The sequence below is a fragment of the Punica granatum genome, chromosome 8 (genome assembly GCF_007655135.1).
Source record: "Punica granatum isolate Tunisia-2019 chromosome 8, ASM765513v2, whole genome shotgun sequence".
Taxonomy (NCBI): domain Eukaryota; kingdom Viridiplantae; phylum Streptophyta; class Magnoliopsida; order Myrtales; family Lythraceae; genus Punica; species Punica granatum.
The window spans coordinates 10,123,303-10,143,635 of record NC_045134.1 but is presented as its reverse complement, the minus strand read 5'-3'; the positions used below and the strand labels follow the sequence as shown (position 1 = coordinate 10,143,635).

The window sequence follows — 20,333 nt, the reverse complement described above, 5'->3', positions numbered from 1 at the left end:
CTCGGTGCCATATTTGGTCGCGCGATACAAATGAAAATTTTCATTACTTGGTGGTACAAAGTGAAATATATGGAGAAATTTTACTTTTGATTCCCGGTAGGAGGGTCCAAGCGCAGTACAATTGAGAACGAAAAGAGTAGGGAGTGCCGCAAGATGTATCGTAGATGGCTTGAGCACCCAGGTTGGTCTCGCCTTTCGGCTTGGTTACATATAATCAAGATGTATCGGGGTCGCCTCCTCCTCGCCCTTTTCTCTGATTTGAGTCGGATTCTTTTTTTAAATTTTTTTCGTTTTCTTTTTAAAATATTTTATTTAAAAAATCTTGTATGGTTCACTCGTGCAATCAAATCGGGCCAAGTGGCATCGTCAAGCTTATATCAGTCGCTTCCATTAAAATTAATGAAAAAATTGACAGCACGCTAAGAATATAATTAGATTTAAATATCGTGTTTTTTTATATTATTTTTAAAAATTTATGTTAAAATAAACGTGGTGCTTTTTTTTTTTTTTACGTGATTAGCTCAAAATTTTAAAGACTCGCAATCTTTAAAAAATTTGAAACGACCCAAAACTTTGAACTTTTTTCAAAATGTGCCCGGCCGCCCCTATTCTCCCCGGCATTCTTCACCTCCCCCTCCCTCCGCCATCGGCCTGACACCAGTCACCGCAGTGACCTCCTTCTACCCCCTTCAGTAGCTCTCTCTCTCTCCCCCCTCCCTCCGACGCCTTCTTCCTCGACTTCCTTCTCTACTCCGGCGCCGCCGCCTGGGTGGTAGATCAGGTCGCTGGCGGCGATACAGCGGCGGACGGAGAGAGACGGAACGAGAGGTAGCATCCTATTTCGGCTATTAGGAGACAGCTGCCCCGTTGTTTGTTGAGTTGTATGTGCTCTAAACAAATGGGCAGTGACGACATTGGTCAGTGGCGAATAGAGTATATCCCGGACAAACCACCGGTCCCGCCGGACCAGCAACCCACTGGTACATTCACCGGAACCCCCATTAAAAATCACTAACTTTTGTTGTCGTTTCTACACTTATACTGATTCACAGATTGTCTAAGATGTTGGTCTCTCTTGGCGGGTTTGTGATTTCTGTGCAGTCGATGTTGTTGCTTCTCCGATTGACCCCAAGTTTGCCAATGCCATTGTCAGGTTAGGCTCGCTACCTTTGTTACTTCTTACGTTTTTTCGCCCTTGTCGGGGCTCACCTACTCACCTGAAAGTAAGTCTGACAAGCTCGGAGATTGTCAGTAACTGTTATCGGCTTATGTTACTTTCTGTATTGATGGTTTTAATGGTGCTGGGCATTCGTTGATTTGGGCATTTGTTAGGCGTCTGAATCAAGTGGCACCTTTGGAGAATCTCCGGCATGTAAAGCGCGTGCAGAAGAAATGTCTGGAAGGAGGTAAAATTGTTGTCTTTGCGTTTGTTCGGGTGTCAACATATAGAGAATTTACAATACAATTCACTTTTTCTTTTTCTAGTGCTTGATCGAATGATTTATTCCTTAGGCTGGCCGTCTTTGAGTTTGTGCATATTGGTTTATTTGACAGGAAAGGCTGAGCTATCAGTCGTATTGTGTATAGTTCCTGATAATGGTGACTTACGCGGAATGCCTCCTGATGTGCAAGAGTTAATCAGTTCCTACCAGCTCAGTACTTTTACCACAAAGGTGCGTTAGCCTTATGTATTATTTCTAAACTCAAGAATACTCTCACTTAAATTTTAAAGCTTTAAATCAAAGTATGCTGCCAATATTACAAAATCATGTGAGGGATCATTAGCTGGAAGGGGGCTTGTATTCACTTGCTCATCAACATTTAAAACTAAAGATATCCCTTTTCTCCTTATTTTGCATAATATCACAATAGTACATGGTTGAAACTAGAGGTCTCATATTCCAACCGTTCAATAAATATATATAACCTCCTGCTGGAAACTCAGCCATGATGAACGGCTCTTTTGTAGACTCTTTGAAGAGGTCAATACTGTCTTGAACTATCCAACTCAGCCATTGCTAATTACCTCTGTTTTATGCAAAAAGAGGGGAGAGAGAGAGAGAGAGAGAAGGATGTCAAACAATGCAGCAGGTTTCTTTGGTCTAGGGGCCTCTTGCGCAATTTACATTAAGATATATAACATCTCACTGCTTCTAAAGAAAATAAAAGAGGCCTTGCAATTCATTTAAGTTTTAGAATTTTCATAATGACTCATTATTAAGACTTTCTTCACGCTCCATGTCTTGTCATTTCTAGGTTTGCAAATATGCTGCATTGTCTAAGGAAGAATGGGAAGCACAATGCAAGCTTTGGCCAACATCGTATCATCCACCAACCTAGTATGTCTCGGTAGTTTTTCTCACAACTGTCCTTACTTCGATTTCTTTTTGAGATTATGCAGTAGTAGTTCTTGCCATTGAAGAGTAAGCTTTTTAATGTCGATTGTTCTTAAACCTATAACAGCAATATCAGTGGCATAACTGGATTCTCTGAAGATGATTCGCGATCAGTTTTCAGCTTCATGAAGTATGCTGTTGAACTGGCAACCTCTGGCAATGAGTGGGTAACTATGCTTAGCTTATCTTTTGCTGATAAAAGAACTAAGTTTAGTTTCTTTCAATATTACAACCAAAAGAGGAAGCTTGAGACCGGCAAGCAAGTTTAATGTGTTACCATGCTGTAAGCTTGATCCAACGTGATGCCTACTAGAATTGACTCTGTTTAGGAAGTAGCAGGTAAAATAAATAGTTGAGTTTTGGCTCTTTTTTCATTATACACTTTCCAGGAACCGAATTTAAAACTAAACGATAGGACAAGTACCCTTCATGTAAGGACATTTATATGTGGTGTAAAGTCTTACTATTTTTGGATCTTGTACAGAAAATATGCCTGTTTTATTTCAGTAAACTCCTTACAATTGCCAATATGCCTGTTTTATTTCGGTAAACCTGTCACTTTGGCCTTGCAGGTAGTTAATGCTGCAGTTATTGTGGATCCAATATCTAGTCAAGTAATTGCAAGTGCATGTGATCAAGTCTGTCATTCGCATGGTTCACCAGCTAGAACAAGTGCTGAACCCCGATGTTATGGACAGGTGGCTGCAATTAGTGCCAAGTCTGATGTCAATGGAAGGACAGACTATGATTCTCTGCCTCAGAATGCTTCCTCAAATTACCTAGAACAAAAAGGTGCAGTCGTTTCTTGTTTATCTCCATGGAGCTGGGCGAAGAAGTGTGCTCATCAGTCGAGCTCTAGTTTATGGCATCCATTGCGACATGCTGCTATGGTAGCTATAGAATCATCTGCTGAGAGGGATCGGCAGTTATTCCCTGGTTCAGGTAGAAGTGAAGATATGGTTTCAGAGATGGATTGTGCACAATATTCTGCAGGCTCCCCAGCAAAAAGGCAAAAAACTGAAGATCTGAGGGTGAGCTAGCTTATTAATGTTCTTGGTTAGAACTTCATAAAGTTGGTTGCGTTCTTTGTTCAAATTGAAAGAAGAATAGCATAGTTCACCCACCTAACCACCCTATCCCATCAGTAGATGTTCAGTAGTCATCCTGTCATTTGAGTTTTCCCTCTTTATTATATCACAGGGTGCTTTTGAAAAATGTTTCCCCCATTGGGTTTAATCCACTTATTTTAAATGCAACCGTTTATTCCCTAGTAGACCTACTCGAACATCTTCTTTTTATGTTTTCTTCTCCAATGGTTGAGCGATAGATTTGGGGTTGTTTCCTTCCATTATAACTTGGTCAACACCTTTATGACCAACCTGCAAGTTAAGAGCTCTTGAACTCACATTTCTGTTGGCAATCAGCCTTTTTGACTAGTGGATTTTTCTTGTTATATGAGCAGCAATTTGAAACTTATTTTTTGGGATGGGCTTTCTTGTGATATGAGTAGCAAATCTGAAACTTAATTTTGGGAGGCTGATCTTGTTAGAGCAATGGAAACTAGTTTCTGTTTTTGTGGCTGTCATCTTGCTTTTGTGGTTGATTTTTAATTGGTTTGTCCCCGAAGTTTCAGGTTGAGATTGATGAGAAACGGGATGTGCATTCTCTACAGGGGCCCCTTGAAAAACCTTATCTATGCACCGGTTATGACATCTACCTTGCTTGGGAGCCTTGTGTGATGTAAGCTCATGAACTCTATCTATAATTTGCTTACAAACTTTAGTTTAAGTAAGCTTAGTTACTTAACATGTGCATCCCAGTAACCGGTTTCTGCACCATCCTGCAACTGTATAATGAATTTACTGTTTATGCAAAGGTTTCCCCTCTTCATGCCATTTCAAAGCTTGACATCAATTGATGTATCTCTTAGAGTGATATACCCCGCATATGGATTCCCAGGGTTGTTATCATTAGCCAAGATTTCTTCAATGTCATTAGACTTGTCCCGCTGAGGTTATGGTAAGTGATATTCTCAAAAAGATTTGCAGATGGTGCAATCAATTTGAGCAGCTGAGTTTACGTACTCACCAGCCCTGTCCTTTCATTTTCAATTCCCTTATTTTAAACTGAGGGAGGAGAAGATTCCTATACCTTCTCATATGAAGGTTTTGAAACCCTTTTGCCTGAGTTCTGTGATATTGTGATGCAAAGGTGTGCCATGGCACTTGTGCACCAGAGGATTCGGCGTATATTCTATGCATTCCCGAATGCGAGTGCTGGAGCCTTAGGGAGTGTCCAGAGGCTGCAGGGGGAGAAGAGCCTCAATCATCACTACGCCGTCTTCAGGGTTTTCATGCCACAAGATACTCTCAGAAGTGTGCCTATTCCTCTGTCATAGCCTCTAAGAACCGAGATTATCTAATGATCCAAGGTCCTTTTGTTTGCAGAGGCAAGTGACAGCCATTTTCATTTATTGTTGTAACTTATTTAGCTGCAGATTCAATATCCACCTCTCTTCCTCGACCTTTGCGCAAACTATACATGTGATGTAAAATTTAAATCGATTCAAATTTGTGGAAAATTCTCCCTTAAGTTTGAGCAGTCTGAAGATATTCACAAGCACATTTTCAATCGTTGCAAAAGATAAAAACACCTCGTTTCTGGGAAGCATAGACATCAATGCATCACTATCTTCATGTCGCCATACGAGAATGAGATCTTAGCGTTATTATCTCTTTGCCACAGGAAGTATGCATCCCTTGCAGCATCATCTCTATCGATCAGAACCTCCCGCCCCTCAAATTCAATGTCGTAAATCTCTTGTCCACTCAAGGATCGAACGTGAGCATAAAATGTTCCTGAGGAATATGTACACCTATCCCATCCATATTGACTGTACCTGCCTCCCAAGGGGGTGGGGTTGGGGTTGGGGGGTTGGGTTGGGAGCTGCCGAGCCTTTTCATTTGCTGTGTCGATCGCATAAAGTTTCTCCACCAAATCCGATGATGAATTCTGTTCCTCCGAAGACCATATATCTCGGTTGATCTTGTGCCAGTTCCAAGGGACGCTAATGGGTAGCTTAGTCTATATCGACTTCCCGCCATCTAACCAAGGGGTCTTCCGGGAACTCGACTTTTTCCGTGTTCAGTCTGAATTGGCGTTCTTGTTCTCTTTGTTGGTATGAACATACTAGCTCCCTCTCTTACCATGAAAGAACAAGAAAAATGAATACCTAGCTAGAACTAAGAGTAGAAAACTAAGAGAAGAATCCAGCCTTGATTTTCCTGCAAGTACAAAGAAGCCGACTTTTAAGCGAGAGGAACAACTTCAACGTAGTACTGAACCGCATCATAAATCCCATCGACTCTTCCGATGCAGCAGGAGCATCAACTAATGGTCGAGCATTGGTGAGTTCTGTGTTATGTTTCTACTATACGTTTTGCTGCCATCCTTCATCTCTTCGGAGATTAGCGAATTGCGTGTTCTTTCTACCTATTGATAAAGCAAGGCGAGTAGTCACTGCAGGAGTTTTAGCAGTAGATCCCGTGACGAACCAAGCAATCGCGAATCCATGATGTGATCGGGTCCATTCCTGGTATGCTTTTACAGATACAAACAATTATCAAGCTCCTATGCTTTAGACAGCAGGATGCTATTAATTCCAAGCTAATGTTGAGTATTGACGTAAGGATAGACAAGTACGAGCAGAGGCTTCAGAATTGATTACTCGAATGACTGGAAACAGAAACATCCTACATACATGATAACATTGATTCCATTTCTTGTTTCTTACCATGGTCTCAATGTATGGTGCCGTTAAGGTGCACAGAAGTACGATCTTCCGTTTTTACTCTCCCCATTTAGGAGTGGGCTCATGGCACAAATGAAATCCGAAAGAAATCGAAGGTAAAATCCATTATAGCAGGGAATTCGTATGACCTGATATCATAAATGCATTTTCTCCTCATGCACATTTTGCTCAAAAAAAATATTTTGCAGATTTCTAGTTGAAACATTGAAAATTATCAATTTCTTAGGAAATGCGCAGTCCTGAAGGCCGAGGACACAGTCTCGAACGGAATGATAAAGAAATCACTATGATGAGAAGTCACTTCAATTTGCAGTGGAGCGAGAGCATTCCATTCAAGTATTGCTTCCTTACTTTCTTATACTTCTCAAGGACCAACCTGTAACTCGAACTTCCCTGCTCGAGTGTCATCTCTTTGCAGAACCCAGATTTGACGTTCATAAATGCCGCCTCTGCCTTCTGTCTGTCTTTGCAGCATAAAGAAACCAGGTCTTCAGCTGCGAAGTCAAATATTTGCCCATCATGTCCTTTAAGGGTTCCTCCTTCCTGATCCAATATCTGAAGCCATCGTAAACGCCGAAAGGGATCCTCATTCCCACGAACAGCCGTCTCCAAGGCCATCAACACTTCCATGAACTTAGACTCGCTATTGATTTTCTCAATCAAATTGCTGAAGATTGTTCTCTGACTCTGACCAAGCCAATTGGACATAAAAGACGACCAAGAAATTGAACCAACCAAGCAAGCCTTCCGAAATGTAGGATCAGAGTTACCGAGTAATCCAATCATGATATGCAAAAGTTTCACTGAGATGAAATCTAAACTTCCAGTCGGATGCTCCTCCGGTACTACTTGCTTTAGGTTCTTCCAACTCCAGCAACGAAGGGCCACATGCATGAAGCCCTCCCACCTGTATGCCAAAGCAAATTTGAGGCATAAGACATATTCTCTTAGACGCTTAATTTGCAACATCTTAAGTATTTTTCACCTGAGAGGACTACTGTTTGGTTTCTCATATACGAACCAAGAACTACCACTTGGCATATGTTGCAACGTCTCACTAGTTTCAAGAACCAGATTTTCTTGTTTTTCATAAAGCAACACCCTACAGATTTTATCGTTCACGCTGTAGAAGATCACAAAACTTCTTAGTAAGGTCAAAAAATAAAAGAACTTGGATGAAGAACTTACTCAAATGGAGCCTCAACTTCAACAGCAAGTGTGAGATGTAATGAAAATCCACCATTGGTAGTGTAAGCCTCATGAAAAAAGCCTCTTGGTACGTACAGAATATCTCCTTCCTTGAGCATGATTTGCATGCAGCCATCCATCCCATTGGAAGCCTCTGATAAGCATGTCCCACTAATTGGCTCATACAATCGAGGTAAGAGATTACCCTGATGAGGAGATATTGTCCATTGCTTTGTGCCAATAAGTTGACAAACAAAAACGCAATGATCATCATAGTGACGTGCTAAACCCTGTGAGTTGGGTGGCGTCAAATAGAGATTTGCACCTACTGATGGTTGACCAAATAAAGATGCCAACCCTTTAGTTATTGCTGCAACAGACTTGAAACGGAATTCCATGCCACGAATAGCCACTGTATAACCTTTTTCCAGAGCTTCTTCACATTTTGCAATATCATCGCAGTTAAAGATGTAAGGTTTCTTGCTACGGGAACCCCAGCTGTCCGAGAAAAAATGTGCCTCTCTGTTCAAATGCCTCTCCGTTTTCAATACTCTTATGTCCTGCTGGTATGTAATTGGCATGGCCAACTTATCCTTCTCCTGCTTCAAGAAATTGAGGATGTCTAGTTCATCTGAAGCGATGGGTGGACAAGAAACCATATTTTGAAGCATAGAAGTCAGAAATTGAGGAAGCGAACTTTTACAATTTAGATGCTGCAGAAATGACCAAAAACTATCTTCCTCATCCACTGTCCTCTGGATTTTGTTGATAAGACGGGGCGATCTTTCCCAGTGGTTCAGCATAAAATTTTCAAAACTGACCTCATCTGACCCAAAGATTCTTTTTCTAATATCTTCACTTGGCACAAAATTGGCACACTGACCATCGATAGAAAGTCTAAAAATGCTTTCTGCCAAGTCGTTAACTCTAGAATTGGCAGGATAAAAATCTCCAGTTTGATTGGACTCAAAAACACTGTTGACTAAGATTTGACTGTTCAAATCTGTCCATAGCCCCTTCAGAAGGACTGAGAAAGATTCTGAGGATTGCAGTGAAATATTTTCCAACTGCTCGTTGCTGCAGCTGTTCACAAGAATGATTATGGCATCAAGAAGTATAACTGGAAATTCCTCTTCCTTACAGGCTATCATATGTCTATTGGCGCTTCCATCATCTCCGGTGCACAGAGTTAAAGAACCCCACGAACATTTAGGGACCTGAAGAAAGCAATCCCTATTGCTTTTTAAGTCATATAACAAATATGTATAATACTATAAAGAGACAGGTAACTAAGAAATGAAGAAATCAGCAAGTAGCAACAAACCCATTCATTGGGCAAGATTACTAAAAGTGATATTTACCTTAGAACAAACTGCTAATTTTGGCTTTATGGCAATACTTGTCAACTTTGTAATTTTTTTCTACTCGAGCAAAATAATGAATGTCAAGAGTTAGTCTATTTAGAATCATCTTGATACTACAAGTCACAGCAACGGTAGATTTTTTCCATACTGCTCCCGCTATTTACATGCTATCAGCCAATCGCTATTCTGAATGTTCTTTTCTAAGCAATCAAAGCAAATGTGAATATTTAGATCTCTCGAGGGCAAATGAAAGTGCTTACATGAGAGTCTCCAAGGCCGAGCACTCAAGAAGCCTCTCCCTCCCAACCGAACTACTCGACAAATCCAGCATAGCTCCACAAGCAGCCGATTTAAGCTTTCTGCAGGGACTCCTCAAACCCCATATAACACAGCTCAAAATGTCACTATCCAAGGCAATCTGTTCATTCGTCTCAAGCGACCGAAGGGCGGCTGCCCCAACAACCTCTAACCCGAGACAGGCAATATCCCAGAACCTGAAACATACATCCCAGTGAATGTTAGCAATACATAACAATTTATGTAAGATTTCTGCAAGAATAGCTATCAACTCAAGGGTGAACGTAGCAACACAACAATGGCAAACTTCAACAACGAAATCTCCCATTTCGCAGACTCAATAGAAATATGCACTTCGAATAGAAATCGAACTGTTAATGCCCTTAACAAGCTCAACTACGTCAAAATTCAAGGACTGCACCAAACACGAACAACTCCGCAAAACCTGCCAGTTCATGAGTAACATATAGCAACCGTTTGCACTTATAATTAGCATTTTCTGTTCCTTCGGGGCTCATCGCAGAAAAAACAGAGCATGAGATAGAGGTTGTAACCGTACTTGGATTTAACGATGACCGGAAGCAACGAGAGGATGGGAACAGGAAGACTCCGAGGCGAAACCGGAGCCTCCGACTCCCGGAGTAGAGCTTGGCGCAGTTTCCTCAGGCATTTCTTGATCAGGGATAGGTGTCGACAACTCGAATTGGGTGAATCCTGCGCCTTGGAAAGCGCCGATAACAGTAAACAGAAGAGAGTGTCGGAGCCGGCAAGTTCGAGAGCGATGGAAGGAATGGATTCAGAAGGAGCTCTTCTTCTCTTCCGTTCATGGGCTTTGGAGCTCCTCCTCCTCCTTCTGGGGGTCTCCTCCTCCATCGCTGCTCCTTCCGGCACTTGAGAAGAAGTACGCTCTCTTTCAGTTCGAGCACTCCCATGTCTGAGGTTCTATAGGTGAATGAAAAATTATGTTTTGCGCCCTGTAATTTGACGATAACCATGTTTGGTCCTCAAATTCTTTTTTTTTTCATCTAGAACCACTTCATACCCTAATTTCCGTTTGGTTTTACAAACTCTAACTTCAACTCTCCTCACTGCACAACAAAAATGAACAATATAATTATTACATTTTCTTTTTTCTTCAATTTTTTAACCATTCAATTCAATTTTTAATATTAAATTCTCTCAACTATCCATTACTTTTTTCATAATTCAACAATACAATCATTACTTTTTCTCAACTATTCATTAATTTTTCACACTTTTTCTCATAATTCAACAACACAATCATTACAACCCAATTAAAATCAAAACTCAACTCTACCTAACTCTAAAACCAAACACACTGTTTTGGCAATTTCTTTCCGGCGGGCAATATGTTGCCTCATCGAGGGTCATGGTGGTCAGCACATAGCTTACCCACGGACTAGTTTTCACGTGCGTCTAATCAAGGTAATGTGCTCGATCCTAATAACCTTAGTCTGTTACGAAATTGCTGAAACTTGCCTTGATCAAAAACCTCGACTAGTGTCAAACTTTAAAGAGCAACCGAAGCTCATCAAGCCTCTGGAAGTTTAGGTGGCCAAGGGAAAAAGCCAAAGCCATTCATTTTGTGAATATCGCATTGAGGATTACATGGGCAGTTTAGTTCAAAGAACTTAAATTCTAGTAGAACTCGAGGAGAATATCACAAAGTCAGATAACTAATGACACGAGAAAGAACAGAAGAACGAAATAACATCGATCAGTCTCTTTAGTTCTATATATAATGGCTCAGAGATCTTCCTCATCATAGTCTACTTCGATCCCCAGAAGAGTAGCGAGTTCTCCGCTTTCATACGCGTCAACAGTATCTGATACAGGAAACAGCCAAACGTTAGTTACATTATTTTCGTAATTCTGCAAGAAAAGATCCGCTGGAAATGTATTTTCAGATGTTCCCAGAACGCGAAGGTTATGTTACCATCAGAGCCTCCGATGTGCTTTCCATCGATGAAAACCTGTGGTACAGTATGCCTCTTTACACGTTCACCCATTGCAGCTTGAATTATTGACCCATCCTCTGTCGGCACAAAGTAACACATAACTTCATGAGCATCACTCTTTCAAGCAAGACAAGCGAGTGCTTCTTAATCTTACAAAGACAAAGTCTACTAGTAAGTATTTAATCACCACCAAGACCGAAATTTTTTTAGAGCAAATGAAACCGATCAGTAGAGAAAATCCAACTTCATGTGAAATTCTATTGACGCCCACAGTAATGGTTTATGTTTAAAAGCAATTGCTTTGTCAGCAGAAGTAGTGTTCCTATTGAATAGTGAACAAAAACAAAGATATAAATCAACCAACCTCTTTGATCAAGCTCAACAACGAACGGTTTTTGGTTCAACTCCTTGAAGACAGCCTTAGCCCTCCGGCAGTACCTGCAAATCATCAAAGAAAAAGCAAACATATAATTCCATGGCCGGTTCCATCACCCACATTTTTAAACATGTGGCAATAAAGAAAGTTCGAGGCTTCAAGACAATATGCTCGGTTTGGAAGATATAAATAGGCTAGTAGCATGGCTATCACTCCAACAATCTTTTGAAGAGCACCTATTAAATGCATGTATCGATAAGTGGGTTTTGAAGCTCATGACTTTACCGTTTGGATCCTAACCTCCAATTCTCCAATCTGAACAGTGAAAATTTTGTATTAGACTCTTCTAGCTTGCTTTTCCAGCTTCGTTTTCAAGCCCTTCTACTTCGACGATCTATTTCAAACTTACTCACTAGCCCTCTACCGTGACAATATCACTTCAAATCTACTTGCTAGTCTTGTTGATCAGTTGGTTTTTGCTGCCACAAGTCTTGTTTCTTGATGAGTAACTAACAAGTGTCCACCAGGTGTTATTGTTAAGGAGCAATTTGTTCACCCCGGCTTCTGGTTGATCGTGTAAGATTGGTGGATGCTTCTCAGCCATGGCTTTGCTACTGATATCAAGAAGATTTCGATGCTAAATCCCAGGTTTCTATCTGCTCATTTCAGCAGCAACAAGAAGGTACTATATTCGGGGAATGATCACACGACTAAGGGGTCAGTTTGTGCTCTTACAGACAACTTAGAACAATATCTTCTGGTACATATCACTCCATTTTCAAGAAAAATCGCACTGTCGAACAGTAGATCTATAACAGGCCGCATTCCATGATATGGAATTTCCATCTTCCATCTCATCAACATCAGAATGGAAATTTCCAAATCTTATTCAAGAACATCAACCGCAATCGATTTAAAGGTAAAGACAAGAAAATCAGATGCATGAATAATATCACCAGCGACAGGCGGAGTTAGAGAGGGTACGGGCAATAGGATTTTGAGAAGATGACGATCTTGTGAGAGGAGATGGTCTTCTTCACGAAATCGGCGGCGGCAGCTGCTGCTGCTGCTGCTGCTGCTGAGGCATCCTCCGACGCTGCCGCAGAGGATGGCGCCTCCATACAAAGAGATGCCAGCACCAATGCCGACAACGTAAGACATGGGATCGACCACCTCACCGCCATTGAAAGCAAGCTCCAGCTCAAGCTCTTTAGGTCGGAAGGGATCGGAATTCAGTCGCTTTTGCCCAGTTTCGCTTGCTCCGAGGTCAGGACTGAGAGTTGTCAACGAGAACTGAGAGGAGATGTTTGGTTCCCCTCCTTGAGTTCCCTTCATCGGGCGGCTAACAACTATCCACGTCATCGTACCTCATGTGGATTTTCTCTATACATTTTTAAATTTTTTTTTTGTGAATCCTCATATTTGGTTGGAAACTCAGTGAGTCCCAATTAATCTAATCGAACCCAGTCGGCCCACAAAGAGTACGACTCTCCCGGCGTGAATTTTTCGCATTCACAAGAGTTGAACTTGATACTTTGTTTAAGTAGAACAAACAACGAACAATTTGAACCAAACCACGTTGGTAGAGTGAATTTTCCTTTATAGTTTCAGGCATGATTCGAATTTGGAACTTATTTAAGAAAAACACACCCTTTAACCATCATGCGAATGCTATTGAATTATCTTTTGTTTTTAATTTTAGGAAGTTCATCGGTTTGAATCCAAATTAGGAAGGTCCTCTACTTTGATCCTATCGCGCACATCTGTGTCCATTGCAAGTGTGATTCAAAAATGCAGGCCAATTAGCAACATCGAGCGCCATAAGTCGATATCAGAGGAGAGTTTGAATCCAGGTTTCAAGAAAATGAGAGCTTAAAGGGGTTCGAGTTTGAAACCATATATAGGTGCCAGAGAATATGAGAAAGTAAAGAGGTAGTTTGAAACGGATGAGTTATCAGAGAAGAACTCATAATCAAAACCTAGAAAAGGAAATAAGGAGAAAATCCTATTAAGAAATTCTGAAGGATTTAGCTTTTGATTGGAAAAGAAAAAAACTTTAAAAAAGAGAGTATATATATATATATTAATGGAGAGATTTGAATGGACTCTTGGGGGTTTACAAAAGAACTGGGATAAAAAAAAAAACTAGCATCTCATGGAAATGTCTGAATTACATTGTGTATAATGTTTTACTTCACGCAACCAAAATCAAATTTGTGCAATTCATTACGTCTGTCTGTATGCATCGATGACGTGATTCTCAGATATCATAGATGATTTTCTCGGGAACAAGATAATAATCACGCGCGATGGGCCATCAAGAAAGTAAAGATTGATCCGTAACACATCTGTATATCTTCAGCAGTGCAAGCAATAACGTTCACAGCACGGAGCTTGACTAGAACGGTACTTTTCCAATATAAGCCAGTCTGCAGACGGAACCAATGCCGATCAATGGAGGAACGCAATATGCTAGCCCATTAAATTTCCTTTCGATTTGGGATAAATATACTTCCTGGGAATTCACCCTATACAACAACAGACAATCTCAAAGAATGGACTTCAGCACGACATTTAGTTTACGTCCACACTCACATAGAATCTGGATGTAATTTAATTTAGGTATACGCTCTAAGACACCAATCGGGAAGTAAACGAAGACTGCAGAAAGTTCATTCGACATACTCTACTCTCCTGCAATGAAAGAATTGGAAGATCTTGTGTCTTCTTCTCGCAGCATCACCAGTAAAAAATCATGGAAGCATTTCCTCAAGGCACCAACCTTCCGAGTAGGATTCCGCTGAAAATAAGTGCTCCGAACCACTTGTTTGACACAAATCTGCACCATTCACACCCGAGAAGGAAATTAGACATCATCCACTGTTCGGTTGCAAAACTACAAGCATTATGGTAATATCATGTCACACTTACTTCCTGTTACAGTCTGCTCGAGAAGACAGATCAACTGTCAGTATCTGCCAAGCTAACTGTCCCGAAGCAGCCGCCAAAAATGCATAGTAAGGCAATCCTACACCATATGCATTCTTTTAGTTTTGCACGGTGTATGTAGGGTTTTAAGATTCACCCAGTCAAAAGGAGAGCATCAAATACCGATATCAGCATTGTATCCGCTGAGTGCAAGGCTACTGATGCATGCAACTCCAAAGCCTGAGATCCACTTCTTCGTGAAATTGCCGAATCTCAGCGCCGTTGATTTGACACCTACTTTCAAATCGTCTTCCTTGTCCTGAAAATACACTTTAGAGAGACTCAATAAGGATTCGATAGACCTTCTAAGACCACATTGCATAATCTTCATCAAGAAAATCATTCTTGATTTTGTTACTACTCTTTACAATCTTCATAAAAGTTTAATTCTATATAGAACTACATAACCAGGAAAGGATAGGCAGACGACAAATTTGCTACTATTGGCAAATATATATTGCACCTGATGAGCGTATATCGTGTCATACACTAGAGTCCAACACACTCCAGAAAGATAAAGTGGAAGCACGGCCGAGGGCTCCAAACTTCCTTTTATAGCAGCCCACCCAAGTAAAGCTCCCCAATTAAATGTTAAACCTAGATAAGCTTGAGGCTGCATTGAAAGCAGAACATGCTAAAATAATTGCTCTGTATATCCCCATAAAGCAGAGAAAATAAAGAGGAGGATGGATATAATATCACAATTATCCAAAAAATCCAGAAGCATTACCCAAAATGTGAATCTCTTCATGAGAGGGTAAGAGAAGACGAGCAGCAAAGAAGAAGCTCCAAGTATGCGGCTGTGCCAAATAGTGATAGCGTTCAACTGATTTTAATAGCAGAAAGAATATGCAACTTCTTGAGAATCAAATCAATCAAAGTAGAATATAATACTTATAATGTTCAAAACTCTATTTTCAGCAACAGATGCACTTGGTAATATGGGAGACTCTCACCTATAATTATTCAACTGAAGAAGAATTCCTAGACCTAGAAGCAATTGAAACCCAAGGAAACAAAGCCCTTGAAATGGGGTCAAAACACCACTTGCAACTGGTCGGGACTTTGTTCGCTCCACCTGCAAGAGGGAAAAGAAGTTGCCACATAACTACTGGACATATCAAAGGGAAAGTTATCAGTAAAATGCTTTATATTGCTAACTTTCAGCTAGATGCACCCATTCCCAATGCTGAGATTTCAAAGCCAAAGGAGGGGATCAATATACAAAACTATAAGCTGAGAACAACTTTAGGTGCAAAGAAACTCAATCTTCATTAATTATTAATAAAATAAACATTATACTTAGGCTAAAACAAAAAACGATCCTGTCCTAAAAAGAAGCAGCAAACACAAGTGGATAAAACAACATATGCCAGTAAACATGTCACCTTTGTAATTCACCTTTATATCGATATCCCTGTCAAGCAGATCATTTATGGTGCATCCAGCACCTCTCAAAAGCAAAGCTCCACAACCAAATAGCGTCAGCATGTTAAAATCAGGAAGGCTCCCAGGGGACCCTGCCAAAGTGATTGACCTGCAAAATTGATTGAGTCATAAGGGCTGTAAACATGCCATTTCCATACCTTAAAAAAAAAAAGAAAAAAACAAAAAGAAACTTTCACTGAATTTTAGTTACGAAGTGCAATGGATTGTTTTGTAAACACGTCAACAAGCAATCATTTCATATAATCAAGCAACGACGATGAGTAGCTTCAGCAATAAAAATTTGTTCTTCTTCTTCTTCCACGGACAGGAAACTGGAAAGGTATTCACCACCCAAATCGATAAATAAAATGCACCTTCAGTACCTTCAGAGACAGATAATTGATCAAACGGTGATCCACAGACTTCAAACACTCACCACATACAAGGCCAGGCCAGAAGCCAAGTTCCAATAGGCTTATCGAGGCGAGCAAGATGGGCATAAGGCCGAGCTCCCTTCGGCAAATATCGTTCGATCCAACTAACCTCAACCTTGTCACCCTTTCCACCGTTTCCACCTCTACTATCCTCCTCATTCTTCGCGCTCTTAGCTACAGTTGAGAGCCCCGAAACAGACCCTTTATGTGAAAACTCGAAATGCTTCGAATTTAACCGGGAAATCTCGAGCCCGCATTTCCTCGAACAGTTGGCAGGCGTTCCTTGTCCACTGATGAGGGTGTGATACAACGGGGAACCGCTGACGAATCTCGCAAAAGAGCTCGACAATGGCGAAATGGGATCGAAGAATGAAGTCTTAGAGGCCAATGTGTATGCAGAGAGCGCGTGATCTTGGTGGCATTTGGAGCCGACCCGGGATTCATACTCCCTACAAAGCGAACTCCATGTCTCGAGCTTGTTCCTTAATCTCCTCGCGTACATGGTAGCACCAGAGACAATGAACAAACACAGCAATTATGCCCAATATACGTTGCTGGGGGCGACACCGACGAACAAAGAGAGGGACCGGCCGTGGCTCGGAGCAGACAAGTGGGATCGCGAGAAGGCGATGCTCCGAAGTTCCGGTACGACTTTTCGGTGGGAACAAAGAACAACGAGGAGGACGATGTTTTCGCTAATTTCAATTTGCTCCGCGAATTTGTTTTCAGCTCAAGTTTTCACCTTTAATTTTGTAGTGTGAATTGTGCCCCCTTATGTTTCCCACTACTTTCGAATTTACCCTCCACAGTTTGCCAATCTGCTCTGCTGCACTGTGGCCGCCCGCTCGGAAACAAAAGAAGATAGATAGATGCGCTCTGCTTCCGTCATCATGCCACGGGAGACCCACATTCTCATGTTCGGCGTTCGATTCCCGTAGGTTCAAAAGGGATAGAAAGGTAAAGTGCACCTATATGTCGTAAGCTCCCTAGTCGCTATGCATGGCCTCAATCTGTTTGTGCTTTCACGGGGTCATTGGTTCGTGGTACAGCATCATATGGGTGAATTGAGATAACCAAGATTGGATTAATCCTCTTGTTCCATTCGTTGCAAGGAATGTTCGGTTTCGATGATGTTTTCACTTTTACTGAGTGATTCCATCCCATGTCCTTTTTCTTTTACCTGAGATCCGAAAATTGGTCCATCGCCTACCCGTTTTCATATCATATATAATATGAGATATGAGAACCGGCATCTGAGCATTTGGGTCATTGATATCGATATGGAAGACGGGTCCATCGATGACCCAAATGCTCCGTTATCGTATAAGATGGATCCAAAAATGGGTCCATCGCCTACCCAGCATGATCAATTTGTTAGAATCCAAATGCTCTAATACCGGTGAAGAAATCGAACTCGCGATCAATGACGCAGAGAAAAGGAGCGGAGAACAGAGCTCATCCTTTGCCCGCAAATGTTTCTCTCTTAGTCACCCAGATCGAGGGGGTTTTACCACGCAAATCGATCTGTCATTTTTCTCTCCTTTCCTCTGCTTCATTGTTCTCGAGTTTCATTGCTTCGTTTCCGCTTGCAACGGAGCGAGAACATAAACCGTAGACAGGAGCAACGAAAACGAACAGGGTGATCAAGCGAATGGAGGGGGATTCACTTCATGTCCTGCTCTTTTACAGGGTCATGGATAATGTGCAGATCACGAGCTGGGAAAGGGATGAAATTACAAAGCGAAAAACAAATAAATGAAATTGCTAAGGCTTATGGAGGTATCTTCCAGCAAGCAAAGCAGCTTCCATGACAAGAGACAGAACATCCACGACTTCGTCGACTTGGCACTTGCTTCCCTTAAACATCTTACCCCCTGACATCCTGAAGCTCGCCATGCAATTCAAGAAGCTCTGGCTGCACTCCTGGCTCAGGTAATCATCTGCAGATTCATATCCACCAAACCGAACCGATCACTTCATTAGAAAAACGAACGAGAACGAATCACATTATGATATATGTTCTGGTATATTTACTCTCGGGAATGTGATTCTTGGACTTGTACATGTTTTATGTTGTCATCCCGGAATGTATTATTGACTAGAAAATGTAGTATCGGTCGGTTCAATTGTTTTAGCAAATTAATATACAATGCGGTTGGAATGGACATTCAGAGGATAAGGACATTTCTCCATACAGAAGTTTGCCGGTTCATAATCCATACAATTGATGGGCTAGGAAAACGACATTGCATCCTATTATCTATCGAAGGTGAATTTTTTAAATGAAAATATTCGAACCATTTAAAAGCAATTTGGTGAAGATTTCTTCATAATTAATGTACATACTTAATTGATGCATGCATGACTCATTTCAACAAGCAAACGAACCGTGCAGTATTTTAATTTTTTACTCCCATTAATTGCTCTTCTGGGTCTTAATCCTTTGCTCTCCCTCTGTCCCGGAATCCCGGCTACGACCACATGAAAATCGGTCCAAAGTATTTCACAACACGGTTCGCAACCAGAGAACTAGAGTGATGTAACATAATGATCTGCAATATATGCAATATTTAGTTAACATTGACTCACTGCTCTTGGCCTGGACACAGGCGTCGTGCTTCATACAACAGGCATCGAGGCCGTCGCAGGGCTTCTCCCCGGGGCATCCGCTGTATAGTAGCCCGCAGTACTTTCCATATCTCAGAAATGGTGGCACTGTATTCATCCAAAAAAAAACAAAAGGAACTTTGCCATTGAAGATTCGGTGCAAAAAATAGATATGTAATTGATCTTAAGTAGTAGAAATATGGACATTTTCGAGTACCTGAGCAGAAGTCTGATTCACATTTTTTGCTGCAACCTTTACCCTGAAAAATGTCATAGCCAAAGAGGAAGAAACTTAAAAAGACCGGCCTGCCTCGTGCTAAAGGAAATCGCATAATCGCGTTTGATTGTTTGGTTTCCGATGAAGCTACACAATGAGCGGATCTAAAAGCTTAAATTTGTTTGCGGTATATGCGGACTCCATATGTTGTCTCCGTGCTTTGCTTTCTGAAACATTTTTGGAGTCCTTAACAATTCTTCAGTAACATATTTTTTCCATACTAAACTGAGAAATTAGGATGTCATCAAACATGTCAAGAAGAACATGAAGCCGAGACTGGTGACGATACTAGCAATGAGATAGTACATTAATCTCAAGAGCAGAGAGTGGTTTTGCGAAAATCATTTTTAATGAAAAATTAGAACATATTGACAAATGGATACACTGGAAAAAATGCGTCGACAAGGAGCCGGTTACATACCACGGAGACGGCGACGCCAGATGCTTGAATCCCGACGTTAAGGGCGTCGACGGAAGTTAAAGTAAACCCGAGGGCGGAAAGGGAAACTAGGGCTATGACAAGGCCTAACTTGAATGTCTGGGGAAGAGCCATCTTACTAGTTTGGGATGACCTGAAAGGTGCAAGGCACTGAGAAATATGAAGGCTTGGATTTGCTTGAAATTCACTGATTTAAAGAGAGAGAGAGAGAGAGAGAGAGAGAGAGAGAGAGAGAGTTTGTGCGTGTGTGTGAGGGCGTGATGGAGAGACAGAAACTGAAATGTACAGGAAATCTAGGCAAGTGGGAAGGGTGCCGGGTTTTCACGGTTTGCCGTCATGCGGTACTCTCGGATCGAAAGTGACGTGGTAGACAGAGTCGAGTCACAATTTTGATAGCACACCTCTGGTTTTGCTTTTTGACAAATCCCTCCGGGCTCCTTCACATTTTCTATTCAGTGAGTAATTTTAATTCATTGAATTTCAATCGAATAAATAAAAAATATTCAATTTTTTTTTCCTTTTCAACGAATTATTAAAGAGATTCATGAATTTACTAAAGAAAAAAATTTAACACTAAATAAAAAGATGCGAAATGTCTCACTGTCATAAATTAATTCCTGAAAACTTTAAATTTCGAAGTAAAGAATTTATAATTTACCCAAAAAAAAAAATTTATAAATACGGTTGAGGGAGGGGAAGTTTGTCGGGTAATGGCTCGTGACGAGGGTTTGGAGTGTTGTTGGGAAATT

The 20,333-nt window shown here is 41.1% G+C and overlaps 5 protein-coding genes across 10 annotated transcripts; 1 reads left to right on the top strand and 4 right to left on the bottom strand.

The window, feature by feature from the left end:
- The first annotated feature begins 559 nt into the window (after positions 1–559).
- LOC116187634 (tRNA-specific adenosine deaminase TAD3) lies at positions 560–4,988 on the top strand. Of its 6 annotated transcripts, none has more exons than XM_031516489.1 (9): positions 560–980; positions 1,102–1,153; positions 1,333–1,406; positions 1,555–1,673; positions 2,257–2,339; positions 2,464–2,563; positions 2,969–3,427; positions 4,024–4,136; positions 4,356–4,601. In XM_031516489.1, exons 1-9 carry the CDS (start codon positions 884–886, stop codon positions 4,417–4,419), a joined length of 1,161 nt encoding a protein of 386 aa, XP_031372349.1. In that variant the 5' UTR covers positions 560–883; the 3' UTR covers positions 4,420–4,601. The 6 variants fall into 6 exon arrangements, with proteins under 6 accessions (XP_031372349.1, XP_031372347.1, XP_031372350.1 ...); XM_031516487.1 differs by having other exon boundaries at positions 4,273–4,601; XM_031516490.1 differs by having other exon boundaries at positions 562–980; positions 4,030–4,136.
- Positions 4,989–6,289: 1,301 nt separating this feature from the next.
- Positions 6,290–9,978, bottom strand: LOC116187633. Its single transcript, XM_031516483.1, has 4 exons — positions 9,616–9,978; positions 9,020–9,253; positions 7,396–8,628; positions 6,290–7,114 (listed from the first exon to the last, which is right to left on the bottom strand). Exons 1-4 carry the CDS (start codon positions 9,927–9,929, stop codon positions 6,505–6,507), a joined length of 2,391 nt encoding a protein of 796 aa, XP_031372343.1. The 5' UTR covers positions 9,930–9,978; the 3' UTR covers positions 6,290–6,504.
- Positions 9,979–10,617: 639 nt separating this feature from the next.
- On the bottom strand, positions 10,618–12,759 carry LOC116189659 (glutaredoxin-C4). The gene is made up of 4 exons (XM_031519420.1): positions 12,396–12,759; positions 11,400–11,473; positions 11,014–11,112; positions 10,618–10,903 (listed from the first exon to the last, which is right to left on the bottom strand). Exons 1-4 carry the CDS (start codon positions 12,593–12,595, stop codon positions 10,824–10,826), a joined length of 453 nt encoding a protein of 150 aa, XP_031375280.1. The 5' UTR covers positions 12,596–12,759; the 3' UTR covers positions 10,618–10,823.
- Positions 12,760–13,866: 1,107 nt separating this feature from the next.
- Positions 13,867–17,079, bottom strand: LOC116188946 (4-hydroxybenzoate polyprenyltransferase, mitochondrial). Its single transcript, XM_031518399.1, has 8 exons — positions 16,264–17,079; positions 15,801–15,936; positions 15,356–15,477; positions 15,130–15,199; positions 14,863–15,012; positions 14,523–14,658; positions 14,343–14,439; positions 13,867–14,250 (listed from the first exon to the last, which is right to left on the bottom strand). Exons 1-8 carry the CDS (start codon positions 16,761–16,763, stop codon positions 14,181–14,183), a joined length of 1,281 nt encoding a protein of 426 aa, XP_031374259.1. The 5' UTR covers positions 16,764–17,079; the 3' UTR covers positions 13,867–14,180.
- An 822-nt stretch (positions 17,080–17,901) lies between these two features.
- On the bottom strand, positions 17,902–19,862 carry LOC116188947 (phospholipase A2-alpha). The gene is made up of 4 exons (XM_031518400.1): positions 19,567–19,862; positions 19,086–19,128; positions 18,851–18,976; positions 17,902–18,201 (listed from the first exon to the last, which is right to left on the bottom strand). The coding sequence occupies exons 1-4, from the start codon at positions 19,696–19,698 to the stop codon at positions 18,026–18,028; spliced, it is 477 nt and encodes a 158-aa protein (XP_031374260.1). The 5' UTR covers positions 19,699–19,862; the 3' UTR covers positions 17,902–18,025.
- Positions 19,863–20,333: the final 471 nt, after the last annotated feature.